Source organism: Mesoplodon densirostris, chromosome 11, assembly GCF_025265405.1.
Source record: "Mesoplodon densirostris isolate mMesDen1 chromosome 11, mMesDen1 primary haplotype, whole genome shotgun sequence".
NCBI lineage: Eukaryota > Metazoa > Chordata > Mammalia > Artiodactyla > Ziphiidae > Mesoplodon > Mesoplodon densirostris.
In genome coordinates this window covers 46,454,080-46,474,285 of record NC_082671.1, presented here as the reverse complement: position 1 = coordinate 46,474,285, position 20,206 = coordinate 46,454,080, and the positions used below count along the sequence as shown (strand labels likewise).

The window sequence follows — 20,206 nt, the reverse complement described above, 5'->3', positions numbered from 1 at the left end:
CTCCGGCGCCCCTACCTCGAGGCGGCTGCTAGGTGGCGCTGTTACTCCACGCTGCGCGCTCCGCCTGCAGACAACTTGACCCCGCTGACGTCACGGCCGTCTGAATCATCAAGGCCATTTTCAAATCCCATTGGTCTAGCCGTCACATGGTGAGGCCCGAATGCGCGGATAATTATGGAGCTGATATTTCCCCCCCCTCCCCTTCTTTTCCCTCCCGCCCCTCCAACCGCCCCCCCTCCCGGATGGGGAAAAAAAAAGATGTCAGCTCCTCCGCAGTAGTATTGCTCCTTAAAAACCCCTCTCTCTGAAAATGACATGCCCTCGCAATGTAACTCCGAACTCGTACGCGGAGCCCTTGGTTGCGCCGGGCGGAGGAGAGCGCTATAGCCGGAGCGCAGGCATGTATATGCAATCTGGGAGTGACTTCAACTGCGGGGTGATGAGGGGCTGCGGGCTCGCGCCCTCGCTCTCCAAGAGGGACGAGGGCAGCAGCCCCAACCTCGCCCTCAACACCTACCCGTCCTACCTCTCGCAGCTGGACTCCTGGGGCGACCCCAAAGCCGCCTACCGCCTGGAACAACCTGTTGGCAGGCCGCTATCCTCCTGCTCCTACCCACCTAGTGTCAAGGAGGAGAATGTCTGCTGCATGTACAGCGCAGAGAAGCGGGCGAAAAGTGGCCCCGAGGCAGCTCTCTACTCCCACCCCCTGCAGGAGTCCTGCCTCGGGGAGCACGAGGTGCCGGTGCCCAGCTACTACCGCGCCAGCCCGAGCTACTCCGCGCTGGACAAGCCGCCCCACTGTGCCGGGGCCAACGACTTCGAAGCCCCTTTCGAGCAGCGGGCCAGTCTCAACCCGCGCGCCGAACATCTGGAGTCTCCCCAGCTCCGGGGTAAAGTGAGTTTCCCTGAGACCCCCAAGTCCGACAGCCAGACCCCCAGCCCCAATGAGATCAAGACCGAGCAGAGCCTGGCGGGCCCAAAAGGCAGCCCCTTGGAGAGCGAAAAGGATCGGGCCAAACCCGCCGACTCCAGCCCAGACACCTCGGATAACGAAGCGAAAGGTAAGGCCGCCTGGGCCGTGGCCCGGGTGGGACGCTCGGGCACTTGGTCTTCGTGGCCGGGGCGGGGGCAGGGAGAGGGTTGGGCCGAGGAGGCCCTGGACGGTCTTGGGAATGCGACCCCGGCTTGAGACTCGTGCCTGCTGAGCGCCAGGCTGGTGGCGCCTCATTTGGCTAGGGAAGGTAAGCGGCGAAGTGGAGGTGCCGGCCGGCAGCGGCCGTGGGCGCCGAGACCGGGGTGGTGCGCACGGCGGGCAGCCTGCAGCGTCTTGTGTTGCCCAGGGCGGGGGACCGATCCCGGGCGCGTGCTGGCTTTGGTTTGCTTGCTCTGCGTTCGTGTCCTGGGAGGCTGATGCCCCCCACTCCCCCACCCCCCCACCCCCACCCCCGCTCAGGTCAGAAGCATGCAAAAAGCTTAAAATGGCGATCTTGGGCCAGGGACTAGGAAAGACTTGGGAGAAGGGGGATTTCGCTTTACTGCGTTTTCCCAGTTGAAAATTGTTTCCTGCGAGGCGCGATTTGTTGTTTGTGGGTCTGATTTGTGCGTGTGGCTTGGGCTCCTGCGGTTTTTGGCTCGGCCGGGGGCCTCTGGCAGCAGTGCTGGGGCCGGAAGAGGTGGAGGTGAAGGGCTGCCCGCCACGTCCCTCCCTCCCCCAGACGCCCAGGCTGCGTATGGCGTTGGAACAGGGCATTTGGAATGTTCTAAGTTTTTTGTCTCCCCTTTGAAATTTTGTTTCCTTTTTTTTATAGTTACGTTAAAAAAATTTTTTCCCGTTGGTTTCCAAAAGCAGCTTACAAATGAGTGGTTGGGAAATTTCTGTGTGCATGGTAAGCGGTTTTCTCCTGAAAGGGAGTGAGGCTTTAGTTGTATTTTATTGTAATTTTGGTGGCGAGGGAAAGCCTAGCCAGAGTTCAAGCTCGGGGTTCAAGATTCATTTCTGCTGCAGGTACTGGGGGCCTTCAGGACCCTTCTCTGACACCTGGAGAAAATGTGGAGGAAACGGGAGCAGTGGAGGGAGGCTGAGGAGACTTTCCCTGAAAAGTTGGAGCAAAAAGCATCAGAAAAGGCCCAACTGGCGGGGCGGGGTGGGGGGCGGGCAGGGGATAAACCTGCTCCCCACAGCACTGGCTACTGGAGGCTGTGTGTAAGAAGGGCTCTTTGGGTGCAGAGGCAGATGAAACAGTGAAAACTGAGCAGACTGGGGGCGGCCTGGGTCTTATGGCGCTTTGTATATGGATGCGGTCCACACGTATGCCCGGAGGCGACCTGTGTCACACTCACACACACACGCATGCCCTCTCATACACGCACACGCACTGTTTTGGCGGGTGAGGGCAGACCCTCGCCCTCTTGGGTCTCCTCTGCAAATCAAGGTGGCCTTGGCAAATCCGCCCATGGAGACCCTAGCCAGAAGGTGGGCACGGGCGTGTTCATGAGGGGGAGGGGGAGAGAGGCACGCATACCCACGAAGCCTTGCTGGTGGCACGTGTGCAGCACAAAAGTTTAATTTTATACCCTCTCCGCACACCCCGAGCTTGGTTGGGGTGCAGATTTAGGGTAGGAAAAGCTGTGTTCTAGCCCCACCAAAAGCAAAGTCAAGGTTAACAAGCCTACCTCCTAGCTCAAACTGCCCCCATTCCGGTAGGCTCCCCTTTCTCTCCTGCCATCCCCATACCATCTAAACCCTCCCACCCCAACTAATCCCTCTGACTCTGCCTGCTCCCTTCTTGCCTGCCCCCCTCATTTTGGTGCCTCCACCAGGCCAGAGGCAAGAGGGCTTTGGGCCAGACTCCCCATTTGTCATTTCTCCCCTTCCCCCAGACCCCGACAACCCCAATAAAAAATAAATGGCACAGAGTTAGATGTGGAGAGCCTTTAAACAATTTGGCAGGAGGCTGCAGGTGCAGAGGTGGGAACAGAATTAAGGACATTCAAGTGTTTTAAACTGCAGCCTCAAGTTTGCATTTTCTGATGCCTCCTGGTTCCCCTAGGGCCCCCACCCCACTCCCCATCAAGCTACGATCCAGGAACCTGGCAGTTTCATTTGGCATAGAAAGGGAGATAGAACACAGAGCCATCAGCGGAGTCCTTTGCTGGGTGTCCCTCTCAGGTCTCTGGACTCTGGGTTTTTCCCTAGAAAAGATGGCCAAGGTCTCTTCTGCTGCTTGAGGAGCAAGGCTGGTTCATTTCAGCAAGAATTTGTGCCGGGGGAGTGGGGGAGAAGCTGTAGATAAGGGAAAGGGAAATACACACCACACTTATAGCATCTCCTGATATAAATAGACACATGTGTATATATCCCTGTGTGTGTGTACACATGTGTAGGAGTGTGTATCTCTGCAGAAATACACATGAACACGCATGCATACATATCTACATAGACTAGGCAGGAGATTTCCAGGAGGCTGCATTTCCTCAGGATCTCTCTCTCCCTTGACCTTAGGTCTCTGGCCAGGGCAGTTGTCTGAGGATTCCTCAACATGCCCCATGGCTGTTGCCCCTGACCTCTGCTGCCTGCACAAGCTCCCTGCCTCAGGTACTCCTGGGGGAAATGGCCAGGATAGGAAAAGCTGGCAATGGGAGATCCAATGGGGCAGAGTTGCTCTGTGACACTTCAGGTGGGAGCCAGGGCTGGGGATCTGGTGCAGAGACGGCTGCAATGGCCTCTGGCTGCAGAGTCTGGGGCGACATCCCTCCACTGTGTTGAAGGGGTCAAAGCTCTCTGGAAATTGCTCTGGGCAGCAAAGTGGCCTCTGCCACCCGGTCTGAGGCCTGGAAAACACTTTTTCTTCTGGTTGGATTTTTACAGAGCTGGAAAGGAACAGAGAGGAGGCGGGGTCTGGTGAGGCTTAGAGTGCACACCAGGGTCAGCAAGCCAAGGGAGAGCAGGAGTACTCAGAACATGCTAGGTCAAGGTGTATTGGGTGATTAAATTTAATAGACGCGTTGGACGCAAGTACTTTCTGTCTTTCTCCCCTGTAAGTCTAGACCCCAAAGAAATTCTAAGAGCCTTGAGGCCAAGAGGACCCCACCAGCCAGGCCTGTGGGGCGAGAACAGCTCCCCTGTGCTCCCTCAGCTGCCCCCACTGCAAGCTGGCCAAGGCTGCAGTGCTGCGAGGGTTGCCTCTTCGAGGGATACTTATGTAAATAATGTTATTTTTAACAGAGGAGATAAAGGCAGAAAACACCACAGGAAATTGGCTGACAGCAAAGAGCGGAAGGAAGAAGAGGTGTCCCTATACTAAACATCAGACGCTGGAATTGGAGAAAGAATTTCTGTTCAATATGTATTTGACGCGAGAGCGCCGCCTGGAGATTAGCAAGACCATTAACCTTACAGACAGACAAGTCAAAATCTGGTTTCAAAATCGCAGAATGAAACTCAAGAAAATGAACCGAGAGAATCGAATCCGGGAACTGACCTCCAATTTTAATTTCACCTGAATGAGGGGCCTCCCCTCCCACTCACCCTCTTCCCCCATTCCCTCCTTTCCCCGCCCCTCCTCCCTTTGTGCCTGGTGGTATATATATTTTTTCCTCCCTGAGTATAAATGCAATACGCCTGCAAAAAAGGCAAAGACCTCAGACACTCCTTTCAAGAGACCTATGGTTCGTGCTGCGAAGATGTGTCCACCTAAAGCATGAGAAATGGGGTGCTGGGTTGTGGGGTGTGGTGTGCCTGCATAGACAAGGGTGGGAGTGTGGCTGGTGTGTGTGTCAACCCCTCACTCACCCACGCACTCACACATAACATCCCGTTCTCTAGGCAAAGTTAAGGTCGAATCCACCCGATTATAGGGGAAAAAAGAGGGAAAAAAAATCAACCAGAGAAGGTCTGTAATCTCGAAGAGCACAGTCAGAATCGCTCCTTCCTTGCTGCATTTCCTCCTTAGAATAATAGACGTTTTGGAAAGTTCGGCTAGTGTTTGTGTGTTTGTCGTAGCGTCCATCGCCTGCACCAAACCCTCTCTGTGTCTTCACCTCCCAATCGTTCTGAGAATCTGCTTGAAGTCTCGTATTTGTACTGCTTTCTGCTTTTCTCCCATTCTCCCAGCACCCCTACATCCCCCATCCACTGCCATCTCAGAAATTCCATCCAGAGGAGCAAAAAAAATTTTTTTAATTTAAAATAGAACATAGTGAAGCAAAGACAGACTGCCCCTCCCCCAAATATCGCCCTGTCCCTGTCTGGGAGTTGTGTTATTTAAAGATATTCTGTATGTTGTATCTTTTGCATGTAGCTTCCTTATTGGAGAAGAAAATCCTAATAAATTTCCAGAATCATAATCCTCAAATGGGTGGTTTTTTGTTTTTAGTGTTTTTTTAGCGACACCCTCCCCCCAAAGAGGCTGAGTGTGTGGATGTGTGTGTTTTGTGTTTGACTCATCTCCTAGAGCCTTTCTAGGACGTCTCTTGGCGGGTTTAATGTAAGTGAGAGACCATAACGTTGATTTAAATATTATCCAGGTGACCACAATAAGTCAAGGTCATAAAACAGTAATGTCAGGACGGTCTTGGTGCGCGCGAGAGGTGGATTTTATGATCTGCAAATATAATGTGGTGCTGCAGTAAAAGATGCATTTAAAGGTGACTGGAGGAGGGAGAGAGGCAGAGAGCAAACTGCAATCTTGAGGAGCAGACGGATCTGATTGCCTGGGGTGCTGGGCCAGGCGCACCCCACCGCTGCTCGGGGGAACCCCAAGAGCCCCCCACCTATCCAAGGAAAGGAATAAACTTAACCGCCGGAGGGGGACAAGGAGCTCAGCCACCGCCCCCCCTCGACAGCAGCAGCAGAAGCACGGGCAGCGGCAAGAGGAGGAGGAGGACGAGGCAGCGACAAGGTAAGAGAAGCGGTTTCTTGTTCTTCTCTTGGCGGTGGAGTGGGGAATAGCGGCGTCCCCAGGTGCCCAGCGCGCAGTGGGCAGAGCAGGGTGGAAGGTGTTTCGTGCATCCGCGCTTGCTGAGAGCCCAGGCTTGCCTTGTGGCGGCTCGCAGTGGAGGGCAGTGGCTGTGAGCTCCCCGTCCCCAGCCCGTTGCCGTGGGGTTCGGCGGTCAAAGGAGTAAATTGGTGGTTTTTGGCTTCTTTCTTTACTCGGTCACTTAGGGTCGCCTTGAGTTCGACACATGGGTCTAGATGTCTCTCATTCTGGTCGTCTGCTGGGGGAAGCAGAGGGAGGATGGGCTAGAGAGTGTTGGAGCTTGAAGCTTAGGTTTTCCTACTTTCTGCTGGTTTGGATGTGAGCCTTAGCCAGGCTCTCGGTCCCCACTCTGCCTGGCCGTGGGGCTTTGCCAGGCAAATGGCCTGATTGGAAGAGGCTCTGGAGTGGTTCGGCCACACATAGACGAAGGGAAGCCAGAGTCCAGCTGAGAGACGGAGAAGATCAGAGGGAATCTAGGAGGAGAGCACAGGAGAGCCAGAAGGGCAAGACAGGGGACCCAGCTGGAGAGTGGAAGGACACTCCAGCTTCCCCCAGAGCCAGGGCCAGAGGCAGGGGGGTAGCTCCACTGCGGTGCTGGGGGCGGGGCGGGGGTTTGGCAGCTGGAGGTCCCATTTCACCAGAGTCTCTCTGAGCGATTTGTTTAGACTAGCAGCTGATGAGGCAGTCAGATCCCCTACCCACCCAGCCACCCAAAGTCTACTCTCTAGTCCTTAGGGAGGTCGTGAGGGCGGAAAGGGGGATGGGGCTGAATTTCTTCCTTCCCCAACCCCCTTCCCTTCTCCTGATAGATGCAAAGCTGAATCTCCCGCCCTGTTCGCTCAGCTGATCTGTGGCTTAGGTAGTTTCATGTTGTTGGGATTGAGTTTTGAACTCGGCAACAAGAAACTGCCTGAGTTACATCAGTCGGTTATCGTCGAGGGCCCCAACCCACCTATCCTGCTCCTACCCTCCCCAGTGGGACTGCCCCCAGCCCCCCTCCTAGATAAGGCAAAGTGGGTACAGGCTGAGGCGGGCTAGCTGTGAGTGGGGCTACACCACAAGTCTGGAGAACCCCACTTTATCCTGCCCACTCCTCAGCCTGTCCCCATCCCCATGATTGAGGGAGAGGAGTTTTTCCTGCAGCTATTGTTTCCTGGGCCCAGCTGATGGAGACAGACAAAGAAGGTCTAACCAATTCCAAGAAAATTCAGGAATTTGAGTAAGAGGTGGCCTGGCGGGCCAGCTCAGTTGGGTAGCAGGGTGGGGCAGGATGATTAGGAGAGAGAAGGCCACAGAAAGAGAAAGGAGTCTCTGGAAGAGTTAGCTTCTCCTACCTTCCACCTCCAAGGAAAAAAATCTGCCTCCAGTCGGCTGGGGCTGGAGCTTCTCCTTAGAAAAGTGGGGTGCCTGGGGTCCTAAGAGTTGGGGAACTCTGAGCAGCAGCTCAGCCACCTCGCCTTCCCCTTTTATATCTCCGTCGCCGGGAGAAGGGCATATTTAGGGTGTTAGTAGGCTGGAGGAAAGCCATCCAGTCCAAGTAGAAACCCCCCACACCTACCCTACTGGGAAACATCAGGGCAAGAATCTGGCTCTGGTCTCTTTCTAGCTGTCTGTTGCCCGTAGGCCTTGGTGTGTTGTGTCTGTGCCTGTCAGGCAGCTGCTTGTCTTTGCGCTGTGTGGAAATGTCTGGGTGAATGGAGGCTGCCAGCGCCCACCATTACCATATTGCTGGGGAGGTTGTTGGCTGATGCCAGGGGGAGGAGGGGAGGGTCTGGGTTAGGAAGAATCCAAGCAGTGTGCAACTTTGCAAAGCTTCTTCCCCTCCTTGGCCCCTCTGGTTGCTCAATTCTGGTCCTGGTTACTAGAGAGGGCTCTCCAGCGAGGTTTCTCTGCCTGCGGCGAAAACTGGGGAGGACCAGGGAGAATGGGGAGATACACCCCCGTTCCCAGAGAGACTGGGAAAGAGAAAGCCAGGTTCTTGGTTCTCTTACTTTGGAATTATTATGATTGTTAAAACATTATAAACTTTCAGACAAGGGAACAAAATCATGTCCCCGGAACACAACATATACATGGAGTTCTGTATTCATGCAGTTGTCTGCTGGGGGCTTATATGTAACCTTGGATGAGCATGGTTCTCTGTTTCTATATCTCTGTCTCTTCCAGGCTCTCTCAGATCCCCTGTTTATATTTTTGTGCACACTCGTGTATCTTTCTCTCTCTCGTGTACAAAGAGACCCCATGGAGTCTAGAGGAGAAAATGGGAATAGGGCCTTCCTTCTCCCCAGCTGAAATTGTCAGTCTGTCTTTCTGTCTGTCCCCCAGCCCTTGGTAGGGGAAAAAAATCTCTTCCCTTGGAAGGAAGTGCTCAAATCGCCCTATGGCTCCCGGGGAAATGGGGAGGTTTTCAGAGAGGAAGGCCAGCTGGTACGAGGCAGGCAAGGGCTTCCCCAGTTTGGGAGCCCCTAGCAGTCTCTGAGTTTTCAGGCTGTCAGAAGCCCGGGGCCAGCTGGACTGAAGGGAGTCGCAGGCAGGGGCTGGGTGATCAGGAGTGCCTGGCTTGGAGACAGCATCCCTGATGGGCCGAAATTCACCAGTGAATGACTCCTGTGCTTTGGGTCTCTCTGCCCCAATATCTGTTTCAGAGCTGGTGGGCTTATGGGGTGGATGGCCACAGAGCTATGGGCCTGGGGAATGGGGTACATTCTCACAGGGCCAAGGTGAGGGCCAGTCTGGTGGCCAGATCCACCAAGGGGCCCTGGGGCCGTGGATCATGGCTAAGGCAAGGCGATTATTTATTCGCTTCGCTGGAAGGGAGTTTTCAAAAGAAACAGCCTGAAGAGGAGGGAAAAAATTATCTCTCGTCTGCGGATATTAAGATGGATTTTTATTTCTTAAAGAACCCTCCCCGCCGAGAGTGCATAAGCGTAAACTTAATATATGCTCCGCAGCCCAACTCCAGAAATCGCAATAAAAGTTAAAACCTCCCCTACTGTTTTTTTTTAATTATGATATGGGAAAGAGGAGCAGGATTTATAGAGCTGAACTCTCGGCGTGTGTTTAAGACTTGCAGGAGAAGGAGGAAAAGGCAAGAGCTCGCCAAGGAGAGCCTTGGTCTCTGAGATCTCTCGCCCGCCTGCGGGGGCTCCGGCTTAGCCGGCCGAGCCGCTGTGGCCTCCCTGGGACCTCGGCTCCCCAGCACCCTCCGCCCGGGCCCACCGGCCTGCCTCGGCTCGCTCGGAGATGCAGCCCTTTTGGGGAACAGGTGAAGGGCAGCGGGGCCAAGGACAGGGGGCTGCAGGTGGGAGCGTCAGGACACCGGGCTTTGTGCGGGTCCCGTGCAGGGGAGGAGGTTTGCAGCCCCGGGCAAGGCCGCGGCCCGAGGGTGGCCAGTGCGCGCCTTGGCTAGGAAGGGTGTCCGGCCGGGCGCGAGAGCGCGAACAAGGTGGATTGTGTGTGGACTTTGGCCGCAGACCGAGCGGAGCGGGCTCCTGGGCAGAGGCCAGCGGCGAGGCGGGCGACCGGAGGTTGAGTCTGTTGTAAGGACCTTGAGGTCTGTTTGGTGTTTGGGCTGCGGGGGCGGCGGCCCAGAGTGTGCAGCGCGCGGGGCGCGGCGGCCAGCGTGGGCGAGGCGGCAGGCCCCGAACACTTGTGCAGCTGCAGGGCCGGGCCCAGGACGTCTGAACTGAGGCCCATCAAGGGTCAGAGCGTGAAAAATAAATGCAGTTAAAGGTCTTTCTTTCTTTCTTTTCCACGTAAGAGGTCCTTTCTTTTTTGTCTCTTTCGGAGCTACCTGGATTTGGTCCAGAACAGGTTGCCCGCGGGAGGGCCCCGCGAGCGGCAGCGCGCGAGGGAGGGAGAGAGGGAGGGAGGGCGAGGAAGAGGGAGGGAGGGAAGGAGGGCGGGCAGCGGCGGCTGCGGTGGCCGGGGCTTCCCTCCCCCGGCGGAGGCGGCTTCCCTGCATCTGTGGCCGTGGGGAGCCGAGGAGCAGGTAACGAAGGCGCTTCCCGAGGCGGGATTGGACCAAGCCAGAGGGACCGAGTCTTCCGGGTCTCTGCCCAACGCCCTGGAGGGGAGAGAAGGTAGGGAGATCGGCGCTCACCCGGCCTGGCACAGAGGCCTGGGGAATGTTGAACCTGTATTCGATTTCAGGCTCACACTCATGTTGTGAGTCTGTCTGCCTCCGGAGATGCGGTTTGCCTGCCTGCCTGTCTGTCCGTCCGTCTGAGACGTCCCAAACCCTAGGCTGTCCTTCCAAAGGCTGGAAAAAATCGGGCAAATTCGTCGGAATGTACACGTTCATTCACTGGATTCTCTGCAACTCAGCGGAGCTGCTTGGTGCGCGCCCAAGTTGGAGGGAGCTTTCCTCCTGCTTTCTGGCTGCCGGATCCTCTGGTTCCCTCCACCATGGGCTGAGTTTCCGGCTCCAGGTTCGCGGCTTGCCCTGAGGTTTGAGGCCAGACAGCTCCTAGTCTGGCAGGGAAGGTGGGGGAGAGACTAGCGGCTCTGGCCCCTTAATTGTACTTCGGACCCTTATTGTCTCTCCTTTCGCCACCTCGGCTTCCTCAGTCTGGGCTCCAAAGTCACTGCAAATTTCCTTGCGACACACACATCACACAAAGATCGGGTAACCAGGCGCCCAAGGCCACGGGGGCTCCGAGCGCAGAGCACCCCTAGCTCTGGGGCCGCTCCGCCTCCAGCCACTCCCCAGGCGGGGAAACCGGACCGGACTGGGGGAGCTGGAAATAGCCCCGTTTGCTGTGGGGCGGCTGGGCAGGGGGCCGGTGGGAATGTAGGCCGTGGCGTTGAGAGGGCCACGTTCACAGCCCCTGGGGGTTTCACTCCTGCTGGGTTTAGCGGCTGGACTCCTAGTGTGTAGGGATCCCGGGTACCCACCTGGGGTGGGTGCAGGACGCTGGTCTCCTCGCCGCAGGCCAGGAGAATTCAGTTTCTGCTTCCAGCGCAGGCCTGAGCTAAGAGGAGTTGTGTGTGTGGGTGTGTTTTTCCCAACAAAGAGGGATCAGGAGAGAAAAGGGGGGAAAGTAGAGGGGACCCAAGGAGGGGGCGGGGAGGAGGAGAGGGCATCGGAGAGGTGAACTGAGCCCATTTCAGGGGGAGAAGGAAAATGAAAGCAAATGGAGTACACACAGCCTCCTCCGCGCTGACGAGCCGAGAGCGGGCGCCCTGCCTTTGGGCTCGGGGATGACCCGCTAGGGGACCGGGAAAAGCCTGTTTTAAATTTAATCCGAACTTGGCGGTGTGGATTGAACCGGAGGGAATTTAAATCACTAAAAGGGAGGTGCAGGGCAAAGGGAGGGGATGAGTCTAACCTGCCTGTCTTTCTGTCTGTCTGTCCTTCCCATGGTGGTGCTAGCTTGATTGTGGTCCCAGCTGTCCAGGTCTGAGGTGATGCAGTAAGGGTGCTCCTCCCCCTGAGGGGCCTCTCCTGTGCCCAGTGCCGTCTTTTGGGGTCAGAAGAGAGCTCTAAGAACTAGAGTGGATGCACAGCTGCTAGCTAAAGCTGGGGTCCCCCCCGCCTGTCCCCAACAGGGACTCCCAGTGGCCTCCAGTCCCTTGGGTTCCCCATCGGTAATGAGGAAAATTGAAGGGAGTGGTATGGGTGAGAGGGAGGCTGGGAACCGGGCGGGAGATTCAGCAGGCGTAACTGAACCTGGGAAGACAAACCCCTCCTGCCTGGTGCTCCCACATCCTTTGTGCCCCGACACCTACAAGCGTGGATTTGGGGGGAGCCTGAAGGTCTGCTTCAGAGCCCTGACCTGCCACCCCATCTCCCAATGCAGAGAAGGGGGGTACTACCCATATGCAGTTGTGGAACCCGAGGGACCTCGGCCTGGTGGCCTGGTGAACTCAGGGACTCCCAGCCTCTTCCAGCCCCCCTCCTCCTGGCTGCCTCTCTCAGCAAGCCCTAGGCAAAATGGGGCATTGGTGGGGAGGGGGCTGTGGGCGAGGCCTGCTTCCTGATCCACAGCTGTGTCTGTGCCTGAGTGAGGAGGGTCTGAGTTCACTCTCCGAAATGAAGGCGACATTCTCCCCTCAGTTTGACAGGGAATTTGACGGCAGCAGAGTGCGTGGGCCTGGTGATCCAGGCTGCCCCACTGCTGTTGCTTCTGCTGGGTGGGCAGGCAGGGTGGGCAGGCTGCTCAAGAGTTGAAAAGAAGGCGGTGACTGAAGTGGGTAGCAGAGAAAGGGTCATCTGTTTACAGCCAGTATGTCTGGGGTCTCTCCCAAAAAGTAGAGGCCCACAGGAGAGGGGCTGTAGGGGCATCTTTCTTCTAAGAAGGCTGAGCTTGGGACAGATGGGCTCTGTTCCCTGGCGAAGACGCAAAGAAGGAGCGGGTGTGAAACCTTCTCCTTCCTCATGTCTTCTTTGCTCCTTGATGAGTCCGTGGCTCAGCTCCCAGCTGCCTGGGCCGAGATAGGGTTCTATATCCCAGAGGCCTGGTGTACCCACCTCAGCAGGTCGCCCGGGAGAGGCAGGAGAGAAGGCCTCTTCTTCCTTTGTGTCCAGACAGAAGTGGCCGCCGCGCCCGGAGCTGGTCCTGCGGCAAAGGCCCGGCCAGCCAGCGGGCTGCACAATGCCACGGCTGCTCGGCCAGCCCGCGCCCTACCCCGTCCTGCCTTCCTGTCACCGCCCTTCCTCCGGCTCGCTCTCTGCACGCCTTCCTTTCCCTGCTCTCTCCCTCTTTTCATCCTGCCTCCCCTCTTTTCTGTAATTCTCCCCTCTTTCTTTCTTTTATCCTAATCCGTTTTCTTTTTTCCTTCTCTCCTTCCTTCCTCCCTTCCTCTCTATGGGCCTGGCGCCGTGCTTCAGTCTTGTTGTCTCAGGCTGTCTCGGGCTCAGTCTGTCTCAGGCTCTGTTCTCTGATGTCCCCTTGGTCGCAGTCTGGCCCCAGGCCCTCTGAAGGCTACACAGCTCTGCTCAGCATTGCCAGCAGTCACCCAAGAGCCAGGCAGGGTCCCCAGCCGCCTGGGCTGGGGGAGGTGCTGATGGCGCTGGGGATTTGGAGGAAGCCTCGGCAGGGGAATGGGAATCTCCTGTCTTTTCCTTGAACTAGTGAGGGAGAATTTTTGATTGACAGCTAACCCCCGACTCCATCAAGGCCAAAGAGGTATGCTGTTTCTTGGTGTAATTTGGATTTCCCAGACCAGTCCAGTCCGGGGCAGGAGAACATAATCAGAGCCGAGGGTAAAGAGGCTGAGGTCCCGGGTCGTCTCTCCCCAGCCGGGTACTTCTCACGTCACGCGCCCCCCATGCGTCGAAATCCCAGCCCTGCTAGACCGAAAAGGACATAACCGGGGTGGTGGCGGGGGGAGGTAGGGACTGGGGAGGGGGCCTGGCAGGCTGGGGTCAGTGCTTCGAGCTGCAGATCTATCCTTCCCCTTCAACTTCCCCCCACCCCAAACACACATATTACACTCTCTGGGACACCTCTCTCTAGCCCTTCTCCTCCCCAGAGGAGACACGTCTACAGAGATGTGCGGTGTGTGGGGGGGAAGCAGCCTCTGCCCCCCACCCCTGGCATTTGGTCCCTTCCTGGGGACAAGTGGGGAAAGAAGAGCAGGCATCTCGGATCTGGGAAAACTCATCCTTCCCTGCTGCCTCAGAGCCTGTGTCTTAGCCTCAGCTCCTGCCTCACTCCCCTAGCGCAAACTGGACTCTTTCCTGCTGACCCTGAAATTGTACCCCTCCTTCAAACTCACTCTGCCCTGCCTAGGGTATATCTGTCTCTGGGGACATCACCTGCTCTTCTCCCCCGCCCCCAGCCAACTTCCCTGCCCCCTCTCTTGCACCCACACTGATAATTTCCTGCTTGCCTAAAGCCCACTTTTGCTAAACCACCATGGGACAGTGTGATGGAAAGCAGAGGGCTGGGCAATGAACCCCAGATTCAAGGAGGGTAGCGACCAACTTATTGGGGGGAGGAATCCAAGTTGTATGATCTTCCCTACAATCACACTACCCCTCCAGAATTCCTGTGTCTGACTCCAAAGAAATTGCTTTCTCCCATTCCTCTGTAGCTTTTTTCCCGTTCCAAAAACAGCCTACAATTTTATTTAATGAAAGACACATTTATGAACAATCAAATGATCCTCATAAAATTTTTATTGAAGGACGTAAAAACAAGCTACTTGCCCACGACCGAGGTCGCTCTCTCGCCTTGCCCGCTCTCACCCTGGCTCTCTGCAGACAGAGCCCTGGAGTGACTTCTTTTTGGGGGGCGGGGGAGGGCAGGATGTCTCAGAGGTGGAGTTGGGGGCAAAGGAGGGCGAGCAGGAAGACGGGATGGGGACAACTCACTGAAGTTGTTTAGGTCTCTCCTCCACTTTTTCAGGCTGGCAAAGAAAGATAAATAGATACAATAAATTTAAAATAAAGGCGTTTGCGTAGCTGTGCCAAAGCCAAGAGAGAACTTCTGGTGACAAAGGTGTACGAGGTCCCGAGGTCCTACCCCTCCCACCCGCGGACCACCTTCCCCAAGCTTCCCCTGTCCCAAATTTGGGGGGCTGAGTTGGCCACTGGCAGAAGGACGCTCCCCTTCCCCTCCTTCCCTCCCTCCACCCCAGCTTCCCCAGTCCCCTCCCACTCTCCCTCCCTCGCTGCTGCTGCTCCTGAAAGAAATACATACATACACACTGTTTAAAAACGTATTTTTAAAAGCCACGTTCGGAACTGACAATCGCTGATCTCGGCTCGCGCAGAGACTGCGGGAGCGTCGGGGCCGACAGAGACGGATTACGTCAAGAAATAGTTCCTCCACCTACCTCGGCCGGCCTCTCCGCCCCTGCGGGGCTCCCGCGCCCAGCTCGGCCGCGGGGGTCCGGAAACCCTGGCTTCGGGGAGTGGCACTTGCACCCCATCAAGAAATCCTCCCGGGGGTGGGGGCGGAGGCCATCTGCTTAGGGGTGGACACGAGCCAGGGGCTTCTCTGCTGAGATGCGAGTTGTCCTGAGGGGGTGGCCGGGTCCTTGGGTCCAGAGTTGTGAACCCCCAGGAAAACGCAGGTCGCGGGGATCAGCAGAGAGAAGAGGGTGGGAGAAGGTTAAAAAAAAAAAAAAAAAAAAGCCAGGAAAAAAAGCCCCTGCGCATTGATCCGCGCCGTATTTTTGGGTAAATACGATCACGTGGGGGCCGGGGAGCCAATGAGCTGCGGGGAAAAGGCTGGAAAAATAATTACCTGCCTTGATTGTTCTGTGAGCAGATAAAAAGTACATATACAGTTCATACAATAATCTTATGTATGTAAAACCCTGTTACGATGTCGGCGACGGGGCCCATCAGTAACTATTACGTGGACTCGCTCATCTCTCACGACAATGAAGACCTCCTAGCGTCCAGGTTTCCGGCCACGGGGGCTCACCCCGCCGCCGCCAGACCCAGCGGTTTGGTGCCGGACTGTAGCGATTTTCCGTCCTGTAGCTTCGCGCCCAAGCCGGCCGTGTTCAGCACGTCGTGGGCGCCCGTGCCCTCGCAGTCGTCCGTGGTCTACCACCCGTACGGCCCCCAGCCCCACCTCGGCGCCGACACGCGCTACATGCGGACTTGGCTCGAGCCGCTGTCCGGCGCCGTCTCCTTCCCCAGCTTCCCGGCCGGGGGTCGTCACTACGCCCTCAAGCCGGACGCCTATCCCGGGCGCCGCGCCGACTGCGGCCCGGGCGACGGCCGCAGCTACCCGGACTACATGTACGGCTCGCCCGGGGAACTGCGCGACCGCGCCCCGCAGACCCTGCCCTCGCCCGAGGCGGACGCCCTCGCCGGCAGCAAGCACAAAGAGGAGAAGGCCGACCTGGACCCCAGTAAGTTGGGAGCAATTTTCCTTTACAACCCGCGCGGGAGGGGAAGGGAGGCCGGGCGGGGGGAGCCGGATTACAGCCCCTCGGAGCGGCGCAGGGAGCGCGGGAGAGGGGCGAGGGCGAAAGGGTGAGGACTCAATAAAAGCGAATTACCTTGGGGAGCTTTCAGGGGCAGGAAGGTCTGAGAAGGGGGCCCAGGGAGCCAGGTTCGGAGAAGGCTGAGGGGGGCTCCTCTCCCAGGAGCTGGCTTTGATGAGACCCCCGCCCGCACACCCCCAGCCCAGGCTTTTTGGCTCAGTCGCTACTTTCGAAGAAATGCAGACAGGGCCAGGGGATGGGGTGGGGGCAAGGTTCATTTTATGGTTTGGGGTGGGATGGGGGAGAGATGGGGAGGACACTGGGGGCAGAGAGGAAATAACCCCAAGGAGAAAAGCCACCCCCTACCTCCCAGGCAGTGTAGGGGTCCTCACCCCACTAGAGATTCATAAAACAGAGGGTCCATGGGCTTCTCCCCCAGGAACACTGGGTGAGGGGTCTGGGGGCTCTCCCAGCGTGGGAACTTGGAGAGATCAGGACTTCCAGAGTTGGGGGAGAGAAATGGGGTCCCAGTCTCCTTAAACTTGAGAGCCCTCTTCTGAGCGTCTGCAGGAGAGAGGGGTGGGAATGTGGGTCAGGGATGAGGAGTGGGGAGCGGGAAGCGGTATCTCCCCAGATTAGAGAATTGTACACACAACACGCGCACACACACACACACACACACACACACACGCGCGCCAATCAGGGAAACAGGAGCCATCTGAGTGTTGCAAAGAAAGGCAGGGGTAGGTGAGGCGGGGTGAGGTGGGGTGAGGTGGGGTGGGGGGACAGGTGAGGGCTGCAGGTCCAGAGAAAGAGGAAAGAAGGGGAAACAGCAGGGGAAGGGGTGCAGCCCCTGGGTGTGAGGAAGTGTCTGGGGGAGTCCCAGGAGGGGGTTGCAGGAACTCCTTTCCTGCAGCCCCATAAGGGGCCAGGGCCTAATTATACCCCTCTGAAGGCTTCCCTCCTTGCCCTCAGCTACTCCCATAAACCTGAAATTGGAGGCTTCGCTCCTGCAGAGCCTGTCCTGGGGCTGGCAGGAGGAGGGGGCACTGGGAGCCAAACAGGGAAGCTAAGATATAGGGGAGCCTGTCCCCAAGGCCAGCAGCTCCCTGGGGAGAGGAGAAAGGCTTTTGCCATCCCAGCATCACTCTGAGAATTCGCCTCAGCAGGGTTGAATTCTGAGAGCGCGGAGATGGGGCGCTGGAGAGGGTAGTGAGGGGCTTGGGGACTCTCAGGGTCAGGAAGCAGAACTGCTGAAATTTCAGGACTTGGTCGTGGGCTGGGAGGATGGGAGGGGGCAGAGGAGGAGGGAAGTGGGGAGGAGAGAGACCTCGCTATAAAAATAAAAAACAAGAGAGAGAAGCGTTTATGGGCCTATGAAACGGTTGGGAATTTGGACTTTTTATGGGGATATTCTCAAATTACTACTCTTGAAGCTGAGGACCAGACTGTAGAGGCTTTGATAGCTTCGATTTCCTATCGTTTTAGGTGCTGGAAACCGAGGAGGGGGAAGATGAGGAGGGGGGAGAACGCAAAAGGAGTAAGGGGAAATTCCTCAAGCAAAACGTGCCCAAATTCAGGTTCAATTATTGGGTTTGGGGAGCCTGGCTGAGGCTGGGGGTGGGGTGGCAGGCATCCTGGACTGGAAAGGGGCTCCACTGACCCCTGCCTGTGTTTGGCCCTCCAGGCAACCCCGTGGCCAACTGGATTCACGCCCGCTCCACAAGGAAGAAGCGCTGCCCCTACACCAAGTATCAGACGCTGGAACTGGAGAAGGAGTTTCTCTTCAATATGTATTTAACCAGGGACCGTCGGTACGAGGTGGCCCGGGTTCTCAACCTCACCGAGCGGCAGGTCAAAATCTGGTTTCAGAACCGGAGGATGAAGATGAAAAAGATGAATAAAGAAAAAACCGACAAGGAGCAATCCTAAACCCTGCCCCAGCCTGCTGCCCTGGCACAGCCAAGGGAAAAACAAAAAACCCACAAGAATACCCCAACCCAGGCGGGAAACAGCACGAAAAAGAAAAGGAAAGAGCAAGATAGAGAAAAGCCAGTCCGCTTAAAAAGAAAAAAAGGGAAGGGGAGAAGGAAAACTCTTGCGATTTGGGAGGGTTCAGTGTTGAGAAATTGGTGTTTTAGTTAGTTCTACCCAGCAAGGAGGAGGAGGCCGGGAGAGAAAGCGCGTTCTCTTCTCCCAGCGCAACTGAAATAAATGACACACACAAATGTGATTTTTTTTCTCCTTTCTTCAGAGAAGCCAGTACTTGAATCGCTCTATTTCTATTTTTTTTCTCCTGTGTTGTATTTGGTCTGGGCCATCCTTCCCCAGGCCTGGGGTGCTCTGCGTGCAGATTTTGTACAAAAAAAAAAAAAAAAAGACACACACATATACACAAGAATGCTTCCCAGCCCAGAAGCTGAGGGGCGAGGGCCGGGGACCATGCCGCAGGCTGGGTCCGGCGGCTCAGGCCAGCGCCTCTGGCGTGTACATAGCAGTGTCTCCTCATCCCCAGAGTCCGTCCTGTAACGTGCTTCTGTTTGTTATGGTAGAACAGCTCTGTGTTAATATATCGAAGTCACTTAAAAAACCAGAAACCCAACCGTATCCAGTTCTCGTTATTTCTCCTCCCTGTGGCTCCCAGGCTTCTGGCGTGGAGGAAGCAAGTGCTTAGATCCTTTGGGGGAGGCGGGAGCCAGGCAAGGGGCTCCCTCTGCTTCGGAAGGGCAAGTCCCCGCCGCTTCTCCAGGCAGGGTGCGATGGGGCTGAGGGCTCCCAGGGTGCAGTGGAGGCTGCCGAGGCCCGGGTCCAGCTTGTGCCTGCCCAGGCTGGCTGCCTGTGAGTCTCCTGGTAGCTCGATGGGAGTCCCTGGGGGTGGGGGCACACCATGAATGGCTTTCCCTGGCTGTAATTAATTGTAATAATTTATGAGTACATGAGATCGGAGGGAAGAGATAGGTAAAGATGAAAGTTGGGTGCTGGGTGAGGGCCCAGGCTGGATTCTTGCCCGGCTGCATCGGTGCTTTGAGGGGTGGCTTGTGGGGGGGGGCAGTGCTAGGGAGGGTGTGTGGTGAATGGTGAGGAAGAAGGCCCAGCAGGCCTTAGGGAGCCGGACAGGCACTGGGCATTGAGAGTGAAAGAAGGAAGATGCAGAGAGAGGGTAGGGAGGGAAGAAAAGGAGGAAGGAAGGAAAGAAGGAAGTGGGGGGCAAGGGAGGGAGGAAGGGAGGGAGGAAAGAGAAAAAGAGGGAAAGAAAGAGAAGGAAGGGAGAGAGGGAGGAAGGAGAAAGATAGCAAAACCAGAATCAGAATTAGATTTAGTTTCTACTTCTCAATGTATTCTCAGCTCCTCTCTCTCTCTCTCCTCCACCTCCTGGTTCTCTCTTTTCTAATCAATCTCTCTCTCTGGTGCTTATTTTGAATGTTGATCTGGGGGTGCCGGGGTCATGCTGAGCGGCTGCACCATTTCTGGGAGATGGCGCAGCTAGGGCCCAAGGAAGCTGGTCAGGGATTAGCCAGGAATGGGGTGTTCTCTGGTGGCTGTGGGACCCAAGGGGCAAGGATGTGGGGATGTGTGTGTAACAGCCCAATGGGGCTGGTTGGCTGCATAGCACCCCAGAGCGCCTTCCCCAGAACCGGCAGTTTTCATCTGCTAATCAGAAGCAGACTCAAGCTGCCGGGTATGACTCGGCCCGGCGCCCCCATTCTCGGAAATCCCCCAATCTGGAAGCTATTAAACTCAGACTGCTTGAAATATAGCCCTTTAATATCTCGGGCTGCCCATTCTGGCGAGGGTGCAGAATGTTGCTTTGAATACTTGGGGAATACCACCGTAGGAGAAAACAATTGGGGACCCCAGTCCCTGTGCAGCTTCCTCCATGGCATCACCTTACAGGACTGGTGAGGCACTTGTAGGGACCAGCCCCTTCCCCATCATTTGAATCTCCTACTCCCTGCTTCTACTAAATACTCCAATTTCGGGAGCTGGAGGAAGGTGGGAAGAGGTGAACATTTTGTTTTGATATTTCCTCTCGTCTTCCCCGCTTAAGAGACCTCCCCAATTCCAGAAGCGATTGTTTTCTCGGTCCTTTTGTAAGGTGCTTTGCCTGTAGTTTTCTCTCTTTTCTCCCTTCCTCGCTCCTCCCTTGGGCCATTTTGCTGTTCTGGGACCCTGGCCTCAGTTCCGCACCGGGCGGAGGACAAGGCACCCGTCTCCCTCGGTCCTGACCGCCGGGACTCAGGCTTCTCTCCGGCCCTAGCTCGGCGGCGTTTCCGGGCCTCCACCCCTCCCCTGCTCCAAGGCCCTGTCGCCTCCTCTCGTCCGTCCGTCAGCGCGGC

General features: G+C 56.5%; 4 protein-coding genes across 7 annotated transcripts in view; 3 read left to right on the top strand and 1 right to left on the bottom strand.

Moving 5' to 3' along the window:
• The first annotated feature begins 227 nt into the window (after positions 1-227).
• On the top strand, positions 228-5,354 carry HOXC10 (homeobox C10). Its single transcript, XM_060114085.1, has 2 exons — positions 228-1,061; positions 4,226-5,354. Exons 1-2 carry the CDS (start codon positions 311-313, stop codon positions 4,501-4,503), a joined length of 1,029 nt encoding a protein of 342 aa, XP_059970068.1. The 5' UTR covers positions 228-310; the 3' UTR covers positions 4,504-5,354.
• A 53-nt stretch (positions 5,355-5,407) lies between these two features.
• LOC132499439 (homeobox protein Hox-C6) overlaps positions 5,408-20,206 on the top strand; it is a 64,348-nt gene continuing 49,549 nt past the window's right edge. The window contains exon 1 of one of the 4 annotated variants that reach the window (XM_060114090.1): positions 5,408-5,900. The gene's annotated coding sequence lies outside the window, so the exon portion shown is untranslated. Of the gene's footprint in view, positions 5,901-9,994; positions 10,061-20,206 lie in introns of those variants that run through there. The other 3 variants (XM_060114096.1, XM_060114089.1, XM_060114097.1) reach the window with 3 other exon arrangements.
• On the bottom strand, positions 8,867-12,998 carry LOC132499438 (uncharacterized). The gene is made up of 2 exons (XM_060114086.1): positions 12,451-12,998; positions 8,867-10,951 (listed from the first exon to the last, which is right to left on the bottom strand). Exon 2 carries the CDS (start codon positions 10,279-10,281, stop codon positions 9,289-9,291), a length of 993 nt encoding a protein of 330 aa, XP_059970069.1. The 5' UTR covers positions 10,282-10,951; positions 12,451-12,998; the 3' UTR covers positions 8,867-9,288.
• HOXC9 (homeobox C9) lies at positions 13,314-18,102 on the top strand. Its single transcript, XM_060114098.1, has 2 exons — positions 13,314-15,794; positions 17,557-18,102. Exons 1-2 carry the CDS (start codon positions 15,257-15,259, stop codon positions 17,799-17,801), a joined length of 783 nt encoding a protein of 260 aa, XP_059970081.1. The 5' UTR covers positions 13,314-15,256; the 3' UTR covers positions 17,802-18,102.